The 20,999-nt window shown below is 40.6% G+C and overlaps 1 protein-coding gene across 2 annotated transcripts in view; it reads right to left on the bottom strand.

Annotated features, from left to right (window-relative positions):
- gfra1a (gdnf family receptor alpha 1a) overlaps positions 1–20,999 on the bottom strand; it is an 88,997-nt gene that overhangs the window by 7,432 nt on the left and 60,566 nt on the right. For both annotated transcript variants that reach the window (XM_084020541.1, XM_084020542.1), the window contains 5 exons: positions 18,001–18,179; positions 16,979–17,151; positions 14,734–14,843; positions 12,713–12,847; positions 4,874–5,055 (listed from right to left, as the gene is read on the bottom strand). In XM_084020541.1, coding sequence (XP_083876667.1) covers positions 4,874–5,055; positions 12,713–12,847; positions 14,734–14,843; positions 16,979–17,151; positions 18,001–18,179 — 779 coding nt within the window. The remainder of the gene's footprint in view (positions 1–4,873; positions 5,056–12,712; positions 12,848–14,733; positions 14,844–16,978; positions 17,152–18,000; positions 18,180–20,999) is intronic.

Genomic DNA, 20,999 nt, shown 5'->3' with positions numbered 1-20,999 from the left:
CAGGCCTTGTAATCAGCATCTGAACATCAAATCATTTTTTTTTTTTGGGGTTATGAATTTGGTAAACAGGGCATCTGTGTAAGAGTTTGATACTTTGTACATACTGTGCAGGAGTTTGTGGCTCAAGAAATTATGTTTTCCTGAGCTTAATGATCTGCATACTGAATCTCTGCATTAGTATAGTATACATACTGTATATATACACAGTATACTGAATTAAGGCCAAACATAGGGATGTACAGGATGTAGAGGACATGCTGATACAGAAACAAAGCAACTATACTCTGTTATTACACCTTTGTACTTACTTTACTTACTTACTTACTTTGCTTCAATACAAAACAGACACCGCTTGGGTGGAATGATGTCTATAAATCATTGTGCATTTGGACTAACAAAAGAACAAGCCATTACTTTGTGTTGTTGAAAAATGAAAAATACATGTTCTAAGGAACACAATGACTAAACAGAACTTGCATCCGTTTGTGTTTCAAGATGAGCGCCCATCTGTGGTAGGAGTCATAGATGCATTAGTTTTCACATCTAAGATAGAAACACTGAGATCATAATGGTAATACACTTTTATAGCTTATTACTGAAGTCTGAAAATCCTGAGGGCACTTTGAGTGTTTCACAGTAACACATTTGGAAATCTAAATTATACGCAAGTGAATCTTGGATGTACTTTCCATTTAGAAGAGCTCCATCTGCCACTGCTAATGTTCTTGCTGTTATAATCTTCACTATGATTCAAAACTAACAAATTGTCTTGCTGTATAGACACAATTCATGGCACAATGTGTGATCCAAATGTATACCAGAGGGTAAAACAACTCCCCAAATGATTATACTGGTGAAGAATTTTCTATAAATAAAATGTATCATTATTATTATTATCATCATCATTATTATCATCGCCTGTATATCACTTTCTCCATCTCTGTGATTTCTGTGTTGGATGGATACAGTATCTTAAATTCGACTATATAAAGCCAAATGTGTAGATGTGAATGAGTCTTTACAATGTGGTTGAAGTTAATCTTATATCACACTTAATGTACATCCGTATCAAAACCACATAAACTGTGTATGTATCCTTTGGTATTAAACAACCGCAGTGATTATTTCCAACTCAAAAAGATTTGGACATCAACAAATTCAAATATATATTCATATCTCTTCTCTGTGTCCACGTGTTTTGAATTTGCCTACGTGTTTTGAATTTGCCTAATACCTGCCTGTTCTGGAAAAGTCACATTAGCATGTGGTAGATTTCCATATTTGTCCAGGGCACTTCCTGCCTGCTTGGGAGTCAACTATATTTATAAGAACAGGCTGATGGAGCCCTGGGGTGTTGAGTCTGTATACTGTATGTAAGCCTCTGCATTCTGGCATGTGTGTGTATATGTTGCTTCATCTCTGGTGGGTTTGCTGTGGACCCTACTAACTAGTGTGTGATTAAAAAATATATAGTGAAGAGAGTGAATTCTACTACTACTACTATAATAATAACAATAATAATACTAATACTACTACTGCTACTACTACTAATAATAATAATAATAATCAACAACAACATGCTTGCAATATTTGTCATAGTACTCTAACATTTGCTAATTAGCCCAAAACCCAAATTAAACTTCATGACAAAGGGGGGGGGTTTAGCTCAGGAGGTAGAGCATTTGTCTGGCAACCGCAATATTGCCGGTTCGATCCCCGGCTCCTCCTAGCTGAGTGCCCGGTGTCCCTGAGCAAGACACCTCACCCTAATTGCTCCTGACGAGCTGGCTGTCGCCCTGCGTGGTTGACTCCGCCGTCTGTGTGTGAATGTGTGCGTGGATGGGTGAATGTCAGTCATTCCTGTAAAGCGCTTTGGAGAAAAGCGCTATATAAATGAGGCCATTTACCATGTACAATTTTGCCAAAAGTTGCTGAGATAATTCAGTCTGAACCAGTCGACCGAAGGACCAATTCACCTTTATGACTAGAAAGATATGGATCTCCTCTTCTTCAGTTGTAGTTTAAGTCTTTGTTTTGTCTGAACATTTTACAAAGGAGTCGAACTTGAATTGAGAAGACTGAAAAATGGGGAAACTGTTTTTCCTTACTTTCCTGTCACAGGGAGCTGAGACACATTCAGCTGGTTGCAGTTTCCTCTATTTTCCTCTCTATTTTCTTTCAAGCAACGGTAAACGCACCGCTGTAAATGTTACTGGGATGTCATTGGCTGGAGGTGGAGAGATTTTCACTGGTTAATGGTTATTATTCTGCATATGTGTGTGAAAGAGCGAGATCAATAAGAAGAGTGGAGTGCATCTTCTCACAGGCCTGTCCCTCGAGTATGTCATTACAACACACACACACATGCACGCACACACACACAGAAAGTCAAACACACATACTATGCTTGCAGCCACACTACAATATAGGAACAGTACATGTACACAGTAGAAAATGCTATCAGAGCAGTGCCAACAGCACATACACACCAGTACACCACCAAAGCTCATTATCAGTACAGGCTCTCTCTCTCTCTCTCTCTCTCTCTCTCTGTCTCTCTCTCTCTCGCTCTGTGTGTGTGTGTGTGTGTATGTGTGTGTGTGTGTGTGTGTGTCAGTACACTTGCATTTGTGTGTATTTGCGTGTAATTGCATCCGTCTACAATATTGGTTTGTGTGAACTAAACTTGCAGGACAGTATGCCCGCATATCTTTGTGTTTCTAAAAAAACAGTCTGAAACAAAAAGTTAAAGGCACAATCTGTGATGCAAATGAAATAAAAAAGGTACCCTGGTCACAACAATGAAAAATAATTTAACATACAGGACTGCTGCCTGTAATCACTGTCTAATTGACTGGCAGAGGGGATTTCCAGGTGTAGGAGCAGGGCGTAGATGGCCAGATACACAATTTATTTTTCCCAGCCAAACATAATAAACTACTTTTTACGATTGCAATTTGCTTTTATTACTGTTCAGCATGTACATTTTATCTCAGTTCTCAATCAGTATTATAGCAGTTTGCATATGGTTAGTGTTACTACTAAACTATACTGCAGAGATATTCATTCAACTGGTTGAACACTAAAGTGTAACACAGTTGAATTGATAAATACTGTGGTAAAACCTTGCAGTAATGTTTGTAATTTCATTGCCCTGTGCTTGTATATACATATTATATTTATATCTGTACAAAGTAGTCAAATGTTAATCTTTATTCATTTTGTTATCCTTGTTTTAGCTGTATGTCTATTTCTGTGTATCGAGAGGGACAAAAAAGCCAAAGTCACATTGCTTGTAGGTGTTCACTTACTTGGCCAATAAATTCTGATTCTGAGTTATACAGGAATAATAATACGTTTATATATAATCATTGTACCGGTATTACATTTACATTACATTGATTCTGAAGTTATGTGTTCAGACTTCAGAGCTTTCCCTCTCAAGTGGTTTTCCTCCTTGTCTCCAGTTATGAAGTCTTCTGCTACTGAATTGTGTAGGGCTTTTGTAGGTGTTTAACTAACTTGGTTTTGATTGGTCATAGAACATGGCTACCAATGCCACACAGAGAGGGCCCATTACCTCACTGGGATTTGTCCCGGTATACTAGACGCCCAGTATACTACTCTATTGAGGTGAGAGCAGACCAGTTGATTTCTACCAGCCAGAGTGGAGCGTTGTCTAAATAACATGCACATTTGGGACCCTGTGTAGGTGGATAAATTGAAATTAATGTTCAAAACATTTTGGAAGTACTAATGCTACAGAATATCTCATATACTTTGCTTGTGTGCTCAAGACAATTACGCAGCTCTGCATTTCCCCTCTCAAGAGCATTTAAGCATCTTTCAGCTCATTTTTCTTTGTTTTACAGATCACAACTCATTTCGGTTCACCGCTCTCATCGATCCTGTTTCCAGCAATATCATGGAGCAGCTTTAAGTGTTAAAGCTATGATAAACCAAACAGCAGATGGACAAAGGGTAGTGACTAGCTTGTGAGCATCGTGGTGCTCAAGAGACAGTTTTTAGGGGAGATAGTGGAGACCAATGATAAGTGTCTCCCCCTGAAATAAATAGATTATTATTATTATTATTATTATTATAAGTATTATTACAGGTGAAATAGTCCCCGTCTTCCCTCTGCTGGTAATGATGGTATTATTCTCGCTTCCTTCCTGACCCAGGGGGAGCCCGTCTCAGGTGTTCAGGATTGCTGCTTGTGATCCCTCCATTTCATCAGCCAGATAACTGTTATTCCTGTAGAGCAGGAATGGCTGAAGCTATATTTCTCAGTCGGATGAGAGTCACATAGGCTACACAGGTTGATGTTCATGTTAGTATTTTATAAAATGTACTTTAACTAAATGATTTCCTGTCGTGTCGTTAAAACAAAGTTGTCCACGTTGTTGTTTTCTATATCATTACACAAAACATGGTACATTTGATGGTCTTTGACCAGAAGACGCTAGAAAGACTCCAATATTTGTGTTTTTTTTTTTTTTTTTTTGCTCTGGTTTGGTCTCCACCAACAGCAAAGAAAAATATCTGGCTCTTTAGCTGCTTTCAATATCTCCACCAGCCACTTGCTTTTCTGAGGTTGTTCACTCTTTGCTGTGTATGCTTTTGTATGGTTTTCAGGAAAATGAAGAGGCAGTGAGGTGACAAAAACAGATATTGATAAAAAGGATCACCCGGTCAGATAAAGAGAATTGGTGACTAAAATCTGTCATTCTATGCAGATTAAAAAATAATTTTAACATTTCTGTGTTACAGGATCAGATTTGTCCCACACTGGCCAGAAACCTTAAGCCTCTCAACACAGTTGTCCTCTGAATCCAAAGTTAGCATGTGCGTGTGTGTGTGTGTGTCTAACCTGTAGGCTGCCACAGAAGTGATAGATGCCAGGGTCTGTGATGATGTTGTTGTCGATGGTGTTGGGGTTGCGGTCGCGGTTCCTGTGGTAGGGGGTGGTGGTGGAGGTGGTGGTCTGGACTGGGGACATCGGCTGCCACACTCCAACATCCGTCCCATTCCCAAAGGCTTGGATGGCATTACCTACAGAGGGAAAGACAACACTAAATCAGCTGTGAACAACAAATGCTGTTTTTATGGGAAGGTGAGTGGTGGAGGTGAAGTAAAGAAAGTCAGTAAATTAGTGAAGCAGACAAACTAATGCTTGGCTAATAATGATGCTGCTGCAGGTGAAATATCTGTGCCACTTGCCGTGATTTAAACCAGTTTATCCTAACTACAAGGTTAACAAAGTGATGTTTGACTCGCAATAAATGCTCCAAACTAATCTCTTGAGACACACTGAGCAGGTGAAAAAAAGTGTTTTATTAGCCACACCAGAAATTCTGCGTCGTAACGGCCAGCAGGTCACATTAGCAAAAAGCTGGATCTTATCATGAATCACACGCTTGTTAGTCCCCATGTTAAAATAAAGCTTTATATTGCAACAGCCAAAACCACAATTAAAGGCGAGTTAGACGGTACTTAAGTTTTGTTATCACTTCCCCGCCATTATAAATTCACCACACAGTCAAAAACCTGAGTGCTGATGTGGCTATTTACCATTAGAGTCCATTAGTGGACCTATTAATAGGGTTCTGTGGCTTTGATGTAAAAGACACACACATCAGAGGAAAGCTGAGCTTTACAGAGCTGCTGTTTGAACATAATGATATACCCCCCCCCCCACCTCCCCCCTCAATAGTGAATTATGACCCTGATACTGGTGTAAAGGAAAGAAAAGCTCATCTGCATAACGGTTTCTTAACCTCACTGAAATATTCATACATATATGTGCAAAGACACATGGTCAAGCCTTTATGTTGTACAGCATATTGGAATATGTCATTGTTTTTCAGCGTATTCCTTCCATAATCTAAAAAACTCCCACAATCAACAAAATAGTAAAATAAGTAGTTATATCCTCAAATGAACATAAAAACAGCTTATACATAGCTTTATAAAATGTATTGCAAACTTGAACAACCTTTCAGAGATGTGCTTGTGTGCCACAAAAACTGAATACTGTTTCACATATATTCAAATAAAACATCCTTTCACAGTTTCTCAATGCCAGCTTTGGGTGACACAGTGATCCATCAGTCTTTCCTTCCTGTGCCTCTGCACACCTACTTCTAGGCACCGAAAACAACTCCTGCTATTGAATTAGAAGCTTTCATTCAAAGGTGAATCACAACAAGTGATGTTGGCTTTTATGTATAATTTCAGCACCTGTCTGAATAACCGATCTTTCTCAGAACATGACGTTGGCATCAGCAAGAGGATATCAAGTCTTTGATGTATACAAATTCAAACATTTGTTCATTTAATTCATGAATGCATTTTTTTGGGGTAAACTTTAGAGTGATTTAGTTGTCCCCAGGCCCTAACCATCGAGTCAGCGTATGAGATAACACTCATATTAGTCATTCTTGTTGTTTTGATATGATGACTTATTGAGGTACCATAAAGTTTGAGTCTTTTTAGATTTTGTCTGAAGTCTGCAAATGTGCTGACTCGTGTTCACACCTCCACATCGTGGCATCATTTTTTCCAAGGATATAGTGTTTCTATGGTTCATCGCTCTGAACGTGATCTCAAAGATATCATTCGCCACTGTCGTTGGACTCGGCCAATCACTTGAGTTGGCACAATTTTTAAAGCAATATACAGTATTTATAGTAATCTTTAAAGTTATCATTCTTGGGATGGACGACCCCTCAGCTTATCTTGTGGGTGCAACTTTGGCAGATGGGATGCCGTGGATTTCTTTAGTAAATTAAAGGTAAGTTGGACTGGATTTTGTGAAACTGAGTATTATTTGACAACCTGTCGGACTAGACTTTGGGATAATAGTGTGCATGTAAATATATTTGCTGGACTCACTTGTGTTTGAACAGATTTAAACACATGTTGTACAGTAGACAGCATGGTCTCAACATCCTCTCTTCTTTTTTGTCCCTTCCTGTTGTGGAAGCGACTTCTGCTAAACTCAACCTGACCTTAGACGAACCACCCTGCACACTTATTAAACATGATTATTATTCTTCAACCAAGCAGATCCGGACACTCCCTTACTTCATCTGCTGTGTGGATGACCTCTGATGAGCCCAGACATCCGAAAAGATGGGGCGACTTTATATCCGCCTCTCAAATTGACAAACAATTACCAACGTTTGTATTGACTGAAGAGAAAAATAATACATTTATGTATTTGAATATTACTTGTATTTTGTTACTTAGTTCAATTCAAATGTTTGTGTATGAATGGTAGCAAACAAACACATACTGTATGTATCTGGGGGAAGGGGTTAGGGGATCACGTATAATGGGATAAGCACTGCTTTTGAAATACCAATCTTTCATTTTCTTCAAACTAACAATGCTATTTATATTGTCTTTTAAAATAAGAGATGAATAAAAAACTGCCGACATGAGCCTCCATTAATATTTGAGATGCCATAATAAGCACAAATAAGTAATTACTGTCGATATCCTGCATCCCCGATATGTGGGACTTTGCTCATGAGTGTGCATGGGCATATTACATTTTTGATTATGTGTGAGCTTTGTGCCGAGACAGCAGAAGGCAGATGAGCTTCCCTGCTCCTCACCTAAGGCCAAATTATACTCACAGCACAGTGAGACTGTGTGAAAATTCATTAGCATCTCAAATTAAGAATAAGATAAACCGGTGTATCCTTTGCAGAAGTCTTTTCTGCACTTGTGATGTATAAAAGAGGAGTGACAATGGACAGCTCACGCACCACCGCACTAAAATGACAGATCTGTGGCTCATTTTGTTCAATGCGTCTCTCCCTCGCCTACTTGCCCAGAGGGAGGAAAGGACACTTGACCCGAAACCACATTCAGTGAGTATCACCTTGTTAAAATGTTTCACATCTGTTATTTTCCTTTTTGTAGACCCTAAAAAAAAGTATTTACCCTCAAAAAGCCCTTTTTAAGAAGTGATTACCAGAACAAATGTCCTTGCTTTCCAAAAATATCTCGCTCACTTTCAAGGTGTCAACACCGGACCTCAAAAAGATAAGTACACAAACACAGTCATTTTTTTAAGCACTAAACCAAACATCCATTTAACCTTGACGAAAGCACATTTGAACAAACACGATATCATCTTTCCACTGCAGAAGATATTTGTGTAGGGAGTATGGGTTTGCCCCTCAAAGTTGTCTACATTACCACTTTATCTCACTTTACATGTATAAGGTTTGCTGTAATACTAGAGTTGTGTTCATGTTGGATGGTGTGACCTTTGCATACTCAGTATATATTTCGGAGATGGGTATGGACTACATTGGAGAGGCTTTGAACACAGCTCTAGTGTTTTTCTTTCAAATATTATTGCAGTGCTTCCAAAAATGGGGGTCAAGGGATTGCAAATAGCTCTGAGTTGTAAGAAGAATGGGAGGATGGGAAAACAGCAATTAACTATTGCTTTTGAATGACTTAATATTGCACCACATGAAGCCTCTAAAAGTACTAAAAATGAAAGGAAAAATTAATTTTGCTTAACTTTGTGACACACATGAGCTTATGTCACACACATGACATAAGCTTTGATACTATTTTGGAAGAAGACATTATCAGCTTCATTCTAAGAGTCCAAAAAGGTTCGCATCTACTGAGTTAGAGGATGGGTATATATATTCAGATATGTGTCCGTCAAAGTATGACATGTAAATAAAGCGCCAGGCAATCCTCCCCCAGCTCTAAACTGCGCAGCAACAAAAGTGCAGTAAAAGTAGAACAGCAAGTCCTCTCTCTCCCTCTCCCTCTCTCTCTCCCTCTCTCAGTCTCCATATTCTCTCTTTCTGTCTTTTCTCTCTCTGTAGATTCTCTCTAGTCATGACCCTGTAACCGGCGTGTGTCAGGATCTTCAGAGATGTCAGTTCCAGTTACTGCTGAGCAAGCTTAATGAGAGCACAAAGAGGGAGGACATGAAGGGAGGAGATGGAGAGACGGGATGAGCCGAAAGTAGTGAGGTGAAGCACGAGCAGGAGAACAAGCCAAAGGAAGAGAATGTAATGGTAAAATAAGTAAAACCATCAAGGAAGAGTGACAGAACTGAAAATAAGGAAAAAAAGTTTGCTCTTCGCTTGGCTCCCTGCAGTGAATAAAAACAAATATATATATATATATATATATATATATATATATATATATATATATATATATATATATATATATATTTATATATATATATAAATAACAAGAGGGCTTGCTTTAACCCACATTAACCCTTTGATCTTGCAAATATCAAACTGACACTCTTTGAACACACGTATGAAACCATGCAATCATGTAGAGGCAAAGACAAGTATGATGGCCATCCAACAAAATATACTTACTGAGAAACACACAGAGATGCACACACACACACACACAGTGGCAGCCCTTATTATCTGCGGCAGACCAAACTCGTTAACCCCGACTGGTAAAAAGACAACAGAGCCAAGAAAACAAGAGGAAGGCGGCGGGGGAAACAGATAATAAATGAGGAGAAGAGTGAGAGAAGAGTTGGTGAAAATCAGGCCGTATCTCGTTGGTGTTTTCTCATCTGGGAAGCGTCATTCTGACGGCAGGAAAATCAAATCGTGTAGACCTGAAGCACCAGCAGCTATTCATCCCCTCATCATCTCTACGGCTCATTATTTTGAAAGCACACCATTTTCTACACTGTAGCATACAACTACTTAGGAACCTGTTAGCCAATTGACGTATTGATACAGGTGTCCTGTAGCTGATTGCTTCATCAATTACACGCCTAATAGATTCATTAACAAGGCAACTATGCTCTTTGAACAGGTAGCAGTCCATGTGTGCTCATCATGAATATACTATGTGATGCTTTCAGCTCCACTTACAACTGGATTATATCAGATGTCAAAACAACATAAAAGATCATCTATAAGCCACTACGTTTTGTATTTCACCTGTGAGTCTCCTTTTACATGCAGACGTGGTGACATTACCCATCAGAATTTACTTTAATTTGCTTTGATGTGCATGTCCAATCAGGGCTGATGGTAAATATAGTCTACTGGTGAAATCAATTCCCAGGGTGTGCTATATTGAACGAGAAAGCTGATCTCTCCTGCTGCGAAGCCGTGCTGGCTGTGACTACATGTACCAGGATGCACTGTGCACCGGCGGCGATTTGTGAGGCGATGACAAGCTAAATAAACTCACAAAACGACGGAAATATTCTTACACCTAAACTGAAAAAGACAACTTCACACCTGAATTCGAGTTTTTCTTTTTCACCGATTTAAGATAGGCTGAACGGCCTTGTTAATTCATGGAATAAAATAAATCTCACCAAGGACGTCTTGGTTCGTTAGTCTTTCCACTGTTCCAACAATCAGCAGTTTTGTCGTAATCAATCCTTAATTCACGGAGAAGGATGTGAAAATATGTCGGCTCTACACGCCTCATTTGGGATGCCATTTTGCTGTTGGTAACACAACAAGTAGATGACAAGAACAAGGAATCTTTAGAGCGGCATCGGGCCCCTAATCTACCAAAGCTGAAGACTGGCAGCCTGTAGTTTGCCTGTGTACCAAGCGCATCACTGGGATGTGGAAGAACAACAGATTTTGCAGCTTTCACCAGAGAGATACAGAGAACGTCACTACCAACTGCAGGTGTTTTTCATATCCCTACTCTGACAGGTAGAGATAAGGTTGCAAATGTTCCCTGAAAGTAACTACATCCAATATACGATTGTCTGTTATACTTCCACTACGATTGGGGTTCAATCATATTATAAAACCTCAATCCAATATAAAATCCCCTAGTGAAATCTAAATCCTTTTAAATCCCTTATTGAGTCTATTTATGTCCAACTTTCCACATTATTAAGTCTGTTTACTGTTGTAGGGTTTAATACTCTTAATTTTTTTTTTTTTCTCACACATGATCTTCGTCACAGGATGGAAACATCTCCTGGTCCAAGCACTGGTCATCTCCCGCCTTGACTACTGCAACTCTCTCCTGGCTGGACTCCCGGCCTCCGGGACTCAACCATTGCAGTATATCCAGAACGCTGCAGCACGCCTTGTCTTTAATCTACCCAAATTCTCCCATGTGACCCCCCTCGTCCGTGACCTCCACTGGCTCCCTGTTGCAGCACGCATCCAATACAAGACGATGACACTGGCCTTCAGGGCCATCAATGGAACGGCACCCATCTACCTTCAAACACTGGTCAAACCACACGCCCCGAAGCGAGCACTTCGCTCCTCTACTTCAGCTGGCCGGCTGGTACCACCATCGCTGAAATCAAACAAATGTCGCTCCGCAAAGTCCAGACTCTTCTCTGTTCTGGCGCCTCAGTGGTGGAACGAACTCCCGACCAATGTCAGGACAGCAGAGTCATTTGCCATCTTCCGAAATAGGCTCAAGACTCACCTGTTCAGACTTCACCTCGACTCTACATAGCATGACCCACTAACAACACTCCCCCCCACCCCCCCCCCAAAAAATAAAAAAAATATAGCACTATGTTCTTACCTATAGCACTTTGATCATAGCACTGTTGTTCTTAAGGTATGTTTGCTGAACAGCTACTACTTTACTCAGACGAGGACCTTACACTTGTTTCTATTTTTTAGCTCTTACTTTATCAGCAGTGATATGTTGTGGTTTCTTTCTTTTGACAAATGTATTTATTGTAAGTTGCTTTGGGCAAAAGCATCTGCTAAATGCCCTAAATGTAAATGTAAATGAAACAGAATCACAATAGCCAGGTTTCATTTTGGCCTTTGGTCACGAATAAAAAAAAAAAAGACAGACAGCTGATCTAGCAAATAAAAATAATAAAAATCCATCTATTTCATCAAGCTGACACCGGCCACTGAGATGCAAACCTGACTATCACGCTTTAATCGGTGTGCTATAACATGACATTCAAGAATCAATCATAGCAAATAAACTATTTGTTGACAATTTATTCATCCCTTTGGATAACTAATATTAATGACAATCCATGTCAGGATTACTTTTGTTGCATGAGCTAATCACTTGGGATTAACGCAGATGTCATCATTTGAAAAATGATTAATTTCCTTCGTTGCAACAAAGTCCAAAGATGTTTTCACTGAATGTGTTGCCATAGCAATAGTAGTCTACTAGATTCCAACAACCGGCTTTTAACCGAGCGAAGGTGATTACAAACATTCATCTAGCTCAGGTGTCATTGAGCAAGATACTCTCCGTATGACCCTGTGTTCTGACCTCGGTTCAGGAATCAATGAAGAATCACGTTACACTTAAACTGTGTTGTGGAGGAAAGCGGCGGTCTCACTGAGGCTACTACCCAAGCAAAAGGAGTAGAATTAGCTCTGATTATAGTGAAACACATGAATCCAGCTCGTATCTCCACAGTGTGCTAAGAATGTCCTGCATCTTACGCATCTTGGCCGGCAATGGGGGGGGGGGGGGGGGGGGGGGGGGGGGTGCAATGTGACTGGTTATCTAGAATGCAGAGGGATGCACAATGAAAGCAGGGCGATGGGATATATTTGGTTAGGAGGAGAGAGCGAGGGGAGAAGAGACAAGAAAAGAAGAGAGAGGATAATGGACCAAAAGAACAGAATGGATGGAAATAGAACAGAGTAGAATAGAATAGAATAGTGTCCAGCTGGTCAGACAGCAGCTGGGCAGTGGGACAACTTACGGAGGCAGGTGTTCTCGGTGAAAAACTCTGTGAACTTGTCACACTCGTCCTTGTTGTTGCCACTGTTGCTGCAGTCGCAGTAGGGAGAGACGCTGATTTTGGGTGAGCGCAGGTAGTTGGGAGTCATCACAGTACCTGCAGCAGGTGGATGGAACGATAGTTTTTCATTCATGGGTTCATCTGTCTTTGTTTGAGGAAGGGGAGGGAAAGGTAATTCCTAGACAAGGATTCTCAGTGAATTATTGTCATGCTGCTATGTTGTTGACTGTCAGGAAAAACAATATTTAAACCCTTTTAAGACTCCTTCTGTGTTAAATGATGAATGCCATAATAACAAAGTTAAATCATTGTCACATTTATTTCTCTTTACATCCTCCCCATGTACATGAGTAACGCAGTGTGGTGTAGTTTCTGCAGAAAGCAGAATGCAGAGAAGCTGGGTTGAAGAATAGTCTTTCTCCATGCTAGGGAAAGTAAATAGCTTCAGTCAGTGATTTCTCACTCTCCCAATGGATTGTTCCCTGGTACTGGCTGCCCTCCAAAACAGGCCTTTTTCTTTTGCAGTACGCAGAATGAATTGGCTCTGTGTGGACAGTGTGTGTATGTGTGGTCTGGTTCAGTGACTTGCGAGGACCGGCTCTTGAAAGTTCACTGTTGTAGTGAGGACATTTTGGGTTGTGAGGTTTGTCTGGCAGGCCCACAAAGTGATGGAGAATGGGGTTACCAGGAGTTAGATTAAAACAAAACTTAATTTCACATATTTTTGTCCCTCAATTCCATCGGTTATAACATTGTATTCACAAACTTGATTGTTGCGATCTGGAAACAGTCACCGCTACAGTCTTTTAAGGAAGATTTTTCTTGCCACTGTCATGCTGTAACACTTGCTCCTGGGTGATGTTGGGACTTTGAAAAGTGTCATAACTTTTGTTATGATATGACAGGTTGGAAACAATCTCTGGAATCTCTGTGTTAGACAAACTTAAACTGGGTAATGGGTGAAATTAGGACTCCAAATATTTGTTGCAAACATCCATCACATGTGACAGACCCACTTCCTGCTTCATCTTTGATCTACCCTAGTTGTGCACAACAGGTTTTCTGGTCCATGAGGTGTTACATCCATCATTCAACTTATCTGATGCCTTAGTGTGATCTGCACTCTAGCAACTTTTACTTATTTTGGCCATCAAATGTGTATACTAAGGTTTCAGCACTAATTTCAGTTGCTGTAACCTGATGATAAGCAACAGAAAGAAAACAAGTTCCAAGTTGCAAAACACCCAAAACGATCAGAGACATCGTTACATTTTGAGTAGGTATTTTTGACTTTGAAGGCATTGCTGAACCGAAAAAAAGGCCACAGATGACCTTTTAAAATGTTTTATGGCATGTTTTTTCATTGGTATTGTGGAAGAAAAACTCTTCAGGTCCAAATCTGTGGCTGGTTCAAATGAGGTTTAATCACTGACAGTGGAGAAAGGACAATGTCGCGTTGCCACACAGTCCATTGGTGAGGGATAACTTTATACACAGAACCAAAGGGGCAGGTCTAAACAGTGGATTTACATAGATTCAATATGCGTCTCTCCCAAGAGGAAGAGACGTCCTGAGACAACATAAAGGTGTGACTTCCCTCGGAACAGCTGGGTTCTTTCTACATAGTGTCACAACAGGGGCCATTCATGAAGGCCTTGATCTAGTATGTGAGATGAAGGTGTTTCGGAGACGGTCCAGGAAGGGGGACAGATCAAAGGGTCTTTTCATCAACATGGCAAGGGTTACATACAATGAATGCAGCTCAGCAGGACATTTGATGTTCCCGAGAGAAAGGAACATTATATGGGATACAAATAAGAAATGTAAGGTAACACATTTTCTTCTACAGTATGTTACAAGGATTTTAAGTTTTATAAGAGACGGTGTTTCTGAATAGAATCACCTACTCAACCTTTAAAGGAAATTAACAAGAATTGTGGAGGAAATGCACAGACTGACCATTAACAATCAAGTGTACTCACCAATCAGACCCGAGTATGAGAGGAGGCAGTCTGCGTAATTCTCCTTCAGACAGCCCGACAGCGAGCGAGGCTCCGGCTGGCAGTTGACAAAAAAGTCAGCCAGTCGTGACCTGTAACACACACAGATCCAAACATATTTCAGAGCCAAACATGATTGTAGCTCCAAGAGATTTTGTATGAGAACTTCAGATGGCCAATGTGATTGGAACATGCAGCACAATGCCCGGTCCAAATGTGCATATGCTGAAAGAAATTTCTCTTGATGCAATCAGCCTTCTTAATGTCCGCCTTCAGTGGCGTAAGATGGCCCTCTTACGTATGCTGTGGCTGCTTTATATCCTGGAATGAATGAGGCTTAAGGCAATTCTCCACCAAGTCTGTTCTGTTTCATTTACTGCCTTCACAAATGTTTGTTTATACTTTTGCCACAGGTGCAGTGGCACGTGAAATTGAAATAGGCTTTGGATTCCCAAGGAATTCACCATTTGGAATGAGATTGAGTGCGATATGCTAGCACTTTGACAAAAAACAAAACCTTCTAATGATATGTTTGAACTGTAATATCTTTATGGGAAAGTGGTATGTTGCACTCAGAGCATTAATTGGCGAAATATTTTGCTACGGTGCAGGGAAATGAATTAAACGTATTTTATTCCTTATGATCAAAATCATGCATACCACCGGTATCCTTATTGCACAGTAAAAGTAAGATCAGAGGGCCAAAGTTGAACAAGGAGTCAGTCTGCAGAAACTAACAGATGTTGCTTGAAAAAATCCCACATTTGCTTTTGGTTTCTCCTCAAAATAAGTCAAGTTGGGGACCAAAATGTTATCATGACAACTACAAAAAATAAGGCAAAATTAGTACAATGTAGTACAAAAAAAATCTGGTAATACAACCCCATAAGATATGCCTTACAATAAGGAAAATTAAAAATAAAGAATGTTAAATACAAAAAGCAAATGAAACAAAAATGTCCTAAATTCAAATCAAGGGAAGACAAAATACCACTTAAACATATTCAAAAGGTAAAACTCCACAAAGACACTGGTTAAATCTTGGTTTTGCAAAAACAGGGTTTGCGAAGGAGAGCAGATTCCTGTGTTTATCTGAATGAGAGCCTGACATCCTGCTATCAGTGTGTGTGCATGCAAGCATATACCACAACAAACACACACTCACAGTGTTATCTCTCTAATCAGACCAGATCTGGTGCAGAGCAGAGCAGAGCGTAGTGAGAGTTGTCAACAGCAGCCAGTATACTACTGACATATGGCGAGGGAGCTTGTGGAAATGCAAGGCTTTAATTTATCTGTGCTAACTGAAAAATGGACTGGGAGGATGCTGTGCTGCATGAGACCTGTTGTTTAGCCCTGAGCGCATGTCTGAAGGATAGACATCGGCGTGGAAAGAAAAAAAGATGGAGACGGAAGGACGGATAGAAACTATGAATTTACTGCTGTCATGCTGCTTGCTGTTAAGTAGAGACAGGCTGAGGCGAGAGGGAGGGAGACCTGGGGCCACAGTCCAAATGGAGCTCATTTATGATGCTTAATGCTTCCATTTAATCCCATAGAGCCACAGGACTGCCGGCTGTAGGCTCTAAAGACTGCATCAACACACACACACACACACTTCAATGAGGGTGATGTCAGATGTCAATCACTGAATTGCTCTTTTTCCGCAGGCGTGTGCATGTGTGAGTCTGCGCCTTGAAGCGTGAAGGCAGACGATTCATTTCTGCTGCTGATGGTGACTTCAGTGACTATACGACATAAAGAGGTGTCCAAGGGCCATGTTGGGGCCTGTCTGTACTAGTAATCACGATGCGCGAACACAAAGGACTCGGCTCATATCGGGGTCAGCAATGAAGTTTTAGGTGTTCAGACTTTATTGTCAAGATAAGCATTACTGTATGGTTAAAGTTAGAGTAAGTTTCCAGGGAATTAATGTAAGTCAATGTAATGTCTTCATAACAGATCAAAGCACTTCTGCATTGGCTTAATTTTTTAGCTACAGAGTTTACCGCTTCATTTTAATCGGCTTCATACATATTGTCTCAGTGCAGTAGCTGCAGTGCTGGTTTCTTATAGACCTGGAGGTAAAGTTCAAGGCCTCCTCAGTTCACATTTGGAAAGGGCCCTTGGTCGGCAACCATATCTTTACTATCAGCTGTCTAATAAATGCAGGAAGAAAAATGCCCTACATTTCATAATAAGAACTACAAAATGTACTGTTTCCTACCTGCAGATGTAGTTGGTCTTGCAGGAGGCCTGCAGTTCCAGACAGTTGGGTTTCTGTTTTTCTTCGTACGAGCAGACAGGGACGATGGTCTGACGCCTGCGTTCAGAACATGCCGTCTGGTCGCTAAGCGGGCATGAGCAGTAGAGCATGCCATAGCTGTGCTTTGGAGGAACCTGTGTGGAGTAAGAACCAAACACAAAATTAACTATACAAGCAAAGTTACCTTCCTATTCCATTTTATTTCATTTCATATTTTTTGTGTGCCAAATGTTGTACTTTCTGCCCTCTCCGAAACACACCTTTCTCTAGGATTTTCTGTTGTTGACATCTGAAGTTGTCTTCATCTCTACACATTGCAAACATGTAAAAGAAATGTGCTCTCTTGCCTATTTAACGTTGCTTCAGTAGAATAAGAACATCAATACATTCTGATATTAGAGTTGAATGACACAAAGTAGAAGCTAAGGGTTGTAACAATATGGTTAAGCTGCAGTAGACAAATGTCATCATTGTTTTATCTCCAACACAAAGAAAACTTTAGGCTCTCTCAAAGTTCTGCTGTAAAAAGGAAATATATATACACAATCACAGCAAGATTAACAATGTCAAACATTCTTTGTGGTATTCCATTTATTCATGTGTTTGCTTACTTGAAGTGATCCCAGTTAAGTTATTCCAAAGGGACATCATGGGGAGCTGGGTTGTAATTACAATGTTTCAAATCATTTTTTCCCCACAATCTACAATATGCCACAGACAGCAAAAACATCTTTTGTATTTGATGACTGAATCAAAGCTCAGCGCTGGAATAAACAAAGTCTGAACAAAAAGGCCTGCGTGATTATTTATCGTGATTTTTACAAGTTATATACTTCAAAATCATTCTTCCTTCTGAAGCAGGTCCTTTTTGGTGGACATTTAGCTTTTACTAGATTTTTTGAAAAAAGCCCATGTGTGTGTGATTTTTAGTGGGTTTTTTTAGTGTTTCTTTTTATAAGAAGCTGGTATCAGAGGTGCCTTGCCTTGTCAAAGAACTGCCGCAGGGCCTTGTGGCACTTCCTCCTGTTGCAGACTTCAGCAGTAGAGACGCGGCTGGTGCAGGGGCTGATGTAGGCTGAGCGGTACTTCTTACATGTGTCATTCAGGTTGCAGGCCTTGGCAGCATTCAGGCAGTTATTCTCTCTGGCTACTGCAGGCTCACCTAAAGACGAGGCAAGGGGGTACAGGGACAGGAGAGGACCATGGGGATAGAAGAAAAGAAAGAGAACAGAGGTGGAAAAGGATTATTATTCAGTGTTAATTTTAGTTTAAGTTTAATTTTCAACCATGGAAAACTTGGTTTTGCCAAACATTTTATCCACATCTCTTTGCCTTCCTTAGCGGATGGAGTTGTCATGGTGATGGTTTATGTCGTGTGAACTAAGCACGGAATTTTGATCATGTGATAAGAGGCGAGGTAGGTCACGTCATAACAACTGAACCATCTCCATTGCACATTAGCAAAATCCATCCATTAGGGAATGTCAAGAGAAAACAAAAAGTAGATATTGTGAAAAAAAAAATGTATGACCTGACTGGAAATCTGTTCACAATCTTTGAACAAGCAGACAGATGACATGGGTCCAACCATGGGAGGCCTATAATGGCCTGGTTTTGTAGTACCATACATAGTTATAGTACCATATGCTCATGATTAAACAGAGTTAAAATAACCCACTGGTACTGCTGTAGTTTATATTTTTTTTAAAACCCTTACAAATTTGCAATCAGTCAAGTTACTTGCACTCATTTGATAACAATGAACCTGGGGTTTTTGAAGCCCCTCAAGGTCCGGGTCCCCGGAGCAGTTGCATGCTTGGCCTAATCAATAATCCTTGTTTGGGGGCAAACCTTGCCAAAAATAGGTATCCATGTTATATGACATCAGATCAGATTCACTCACACATATTTACCTATCACAGCCTAAAAACACAGTGAGATTCTACCCAGTAGAATACACATACAGATCATACCGTCACAAAACAAAAGCAATTCAACTCCCCAGGCTGCAGCAATTCCACGACAGTGTGCAGAAGTAAAGAGAGAGAAGGCGAGAGACAGCAGCATGATGATGTTTTCTCAAAACTGGTAGATAACCCCGGCAACACATTTTTCTGTCTGTGTGTGCCGGCTGATATGAATCTACATCTATGTGTGTGTTTATGTAACCAAGAACACAAGAACCCATTCGCAGACTCACTTCCTGCTTGGGCTGGATTGAACAGTGGCTTTTGTCTACCTTGGACCTGCAGGCTAACCAGGCTTGTATGTAGTGTGTGTCTGTATCTGCAGAGTTCTTGTAGCCATCAAAGTATCCAGTGCAATGCCTTGCTCATCTGTCAGCCGGCACTAATTGCCAGTGTTCTCCTTGATCCGCTATCAATTAACATTTTCATAGACTTCCTCCCCCCATCTTGCTTTTTTTTTTAAATGTAGGAAAAACAGCTTTTCTCTCTCTCTCTCTCTCTCTCTCTCTCTCTCTCTCTCTCTCTCTCTCTCTCTCTCTCTCTCTCTAATGAGCACCAATTAAAACGGTGGATGGCTGGCGTGACTAATGTACGGAAGTGGTTGGGGTGGGGGGGGGGGGGGGGGGCAGCATGAGCTTGTAAGCAAGTCAGAGACCGTGGTGTACTGTGATGGCAAATTGTGCTAATAACATTCAACACATCAAGGGAAGGGAGGAGAGAAAAAAAGGGAGGGGAGACAGGAACATGATGGGGGGTATGAGTCGACGGACCGGTGATGTATTAATTGGCAACAGAGAGGATGCTTAAGATGAATGCTTTTCAAAAACCTGCTGAAGAACCACCGCTGGTTCGCTCAAGGCCAGCTCATTCCATCACTGCTTCCATTGTCCTCCCGACATCAGCTACCCCCCGCCTTAACTTGCCCCCTCTCTCCCCACTTTGTCAGTTCACAGGATCATTTGGCATTACACCTTTTGAGAAAACAGTCTACAGCACAATTATTATTGTATGTTTCTGTGAAAAGAAGTTTTGATTATTTTATATATTGTATCTGAATGTTTTTTTGGGAGCATATGATCATCTTTGTGAAGTTGATCTGAGATGTTTACTGCGTGAAGCCTTTTCTGGAGTGCTGGAGCGTTGTTCTTCCATGGAGAGTAGTTCTGCACTCAGTGCTCCGCCTGTCGAATGCTGTTCTGCATTGTTATGTGGGGATGGACGCCTGCTTGTCTAATTAAGCCACTTGTTGAACAGCCTGCATATTCATTTACATATTTTGGTTCAATCATACTTGTTCAAAATATATTTTCTGACACAACAGTTACTTTAATCTGCCATTTTAACATTAAACATTGAAGGGGATTTCTGCAGCTCAAAAGCCACTTGTATCAAGGTAATAACTTTTGTAATAACAACAGATGAATGGTAATCTTGACAAACTTTGGGATGTGTTTTTGTTTCTCATTCCTCATCACTTCAAAACCCTCTCAGACACCTCCAGTCCTGCTGCATCTCTCCTGCTTACAAGCCCTCACGTCCGCCTTCAATTTCCTCCTTCCCCCATCTGTCTCTCCTCTTTGGATCAGTGCACTTTGGGATCAGACACATGAGCTTCATAAATTTTTTTTTTTACTTTCAGCTGCCTCTGATCGACTTCCTGACTCTACAGTTTTCCCTTGGGCAGCTGAGCGAGGTTCTTGTTTTGGTGTGTTTACACTGTGTTTGACTTATTTAGTATAATTTGCCCTGTTTGAAAGGACTTGATCAATAGTGCATCCGTGTTAAGACCCCTTGAGTTATGAAGCTTGGAAGGCTCACCCCAAAACGGTTATCACACAGAAAGATCCAGAAACTAGGGCCACTTTTATTGTGGATGATTCTTAAAATGTGGGTCAAATTTTCTTTTAAAAGACGGATTGATTATTTTCCTTCAACCGTGACAGATATTTGTCTCTGTTTTGAGAGCATCCTTGTCATAGTGACTGAATCGGCAAGGACATTAAGGAGGCAAGCAA

Source organism: Eutrigla gurnardus (assembly GCF_963514095.1).
Source record: "Eutrigla gurnardus genome assembly, chromosome: 11".
Taxonomy (NCBI): Eukaryota; Metazoa; Chordata; class Actinopteri; order Perciformes; family Triglidae; genus Eutrigla; species Eutrigla gurnardus.
Note: the sequence above shows the minus strand (reverse complement) of the source record. Positions and strands in the feature narration are given on the sequence as shown.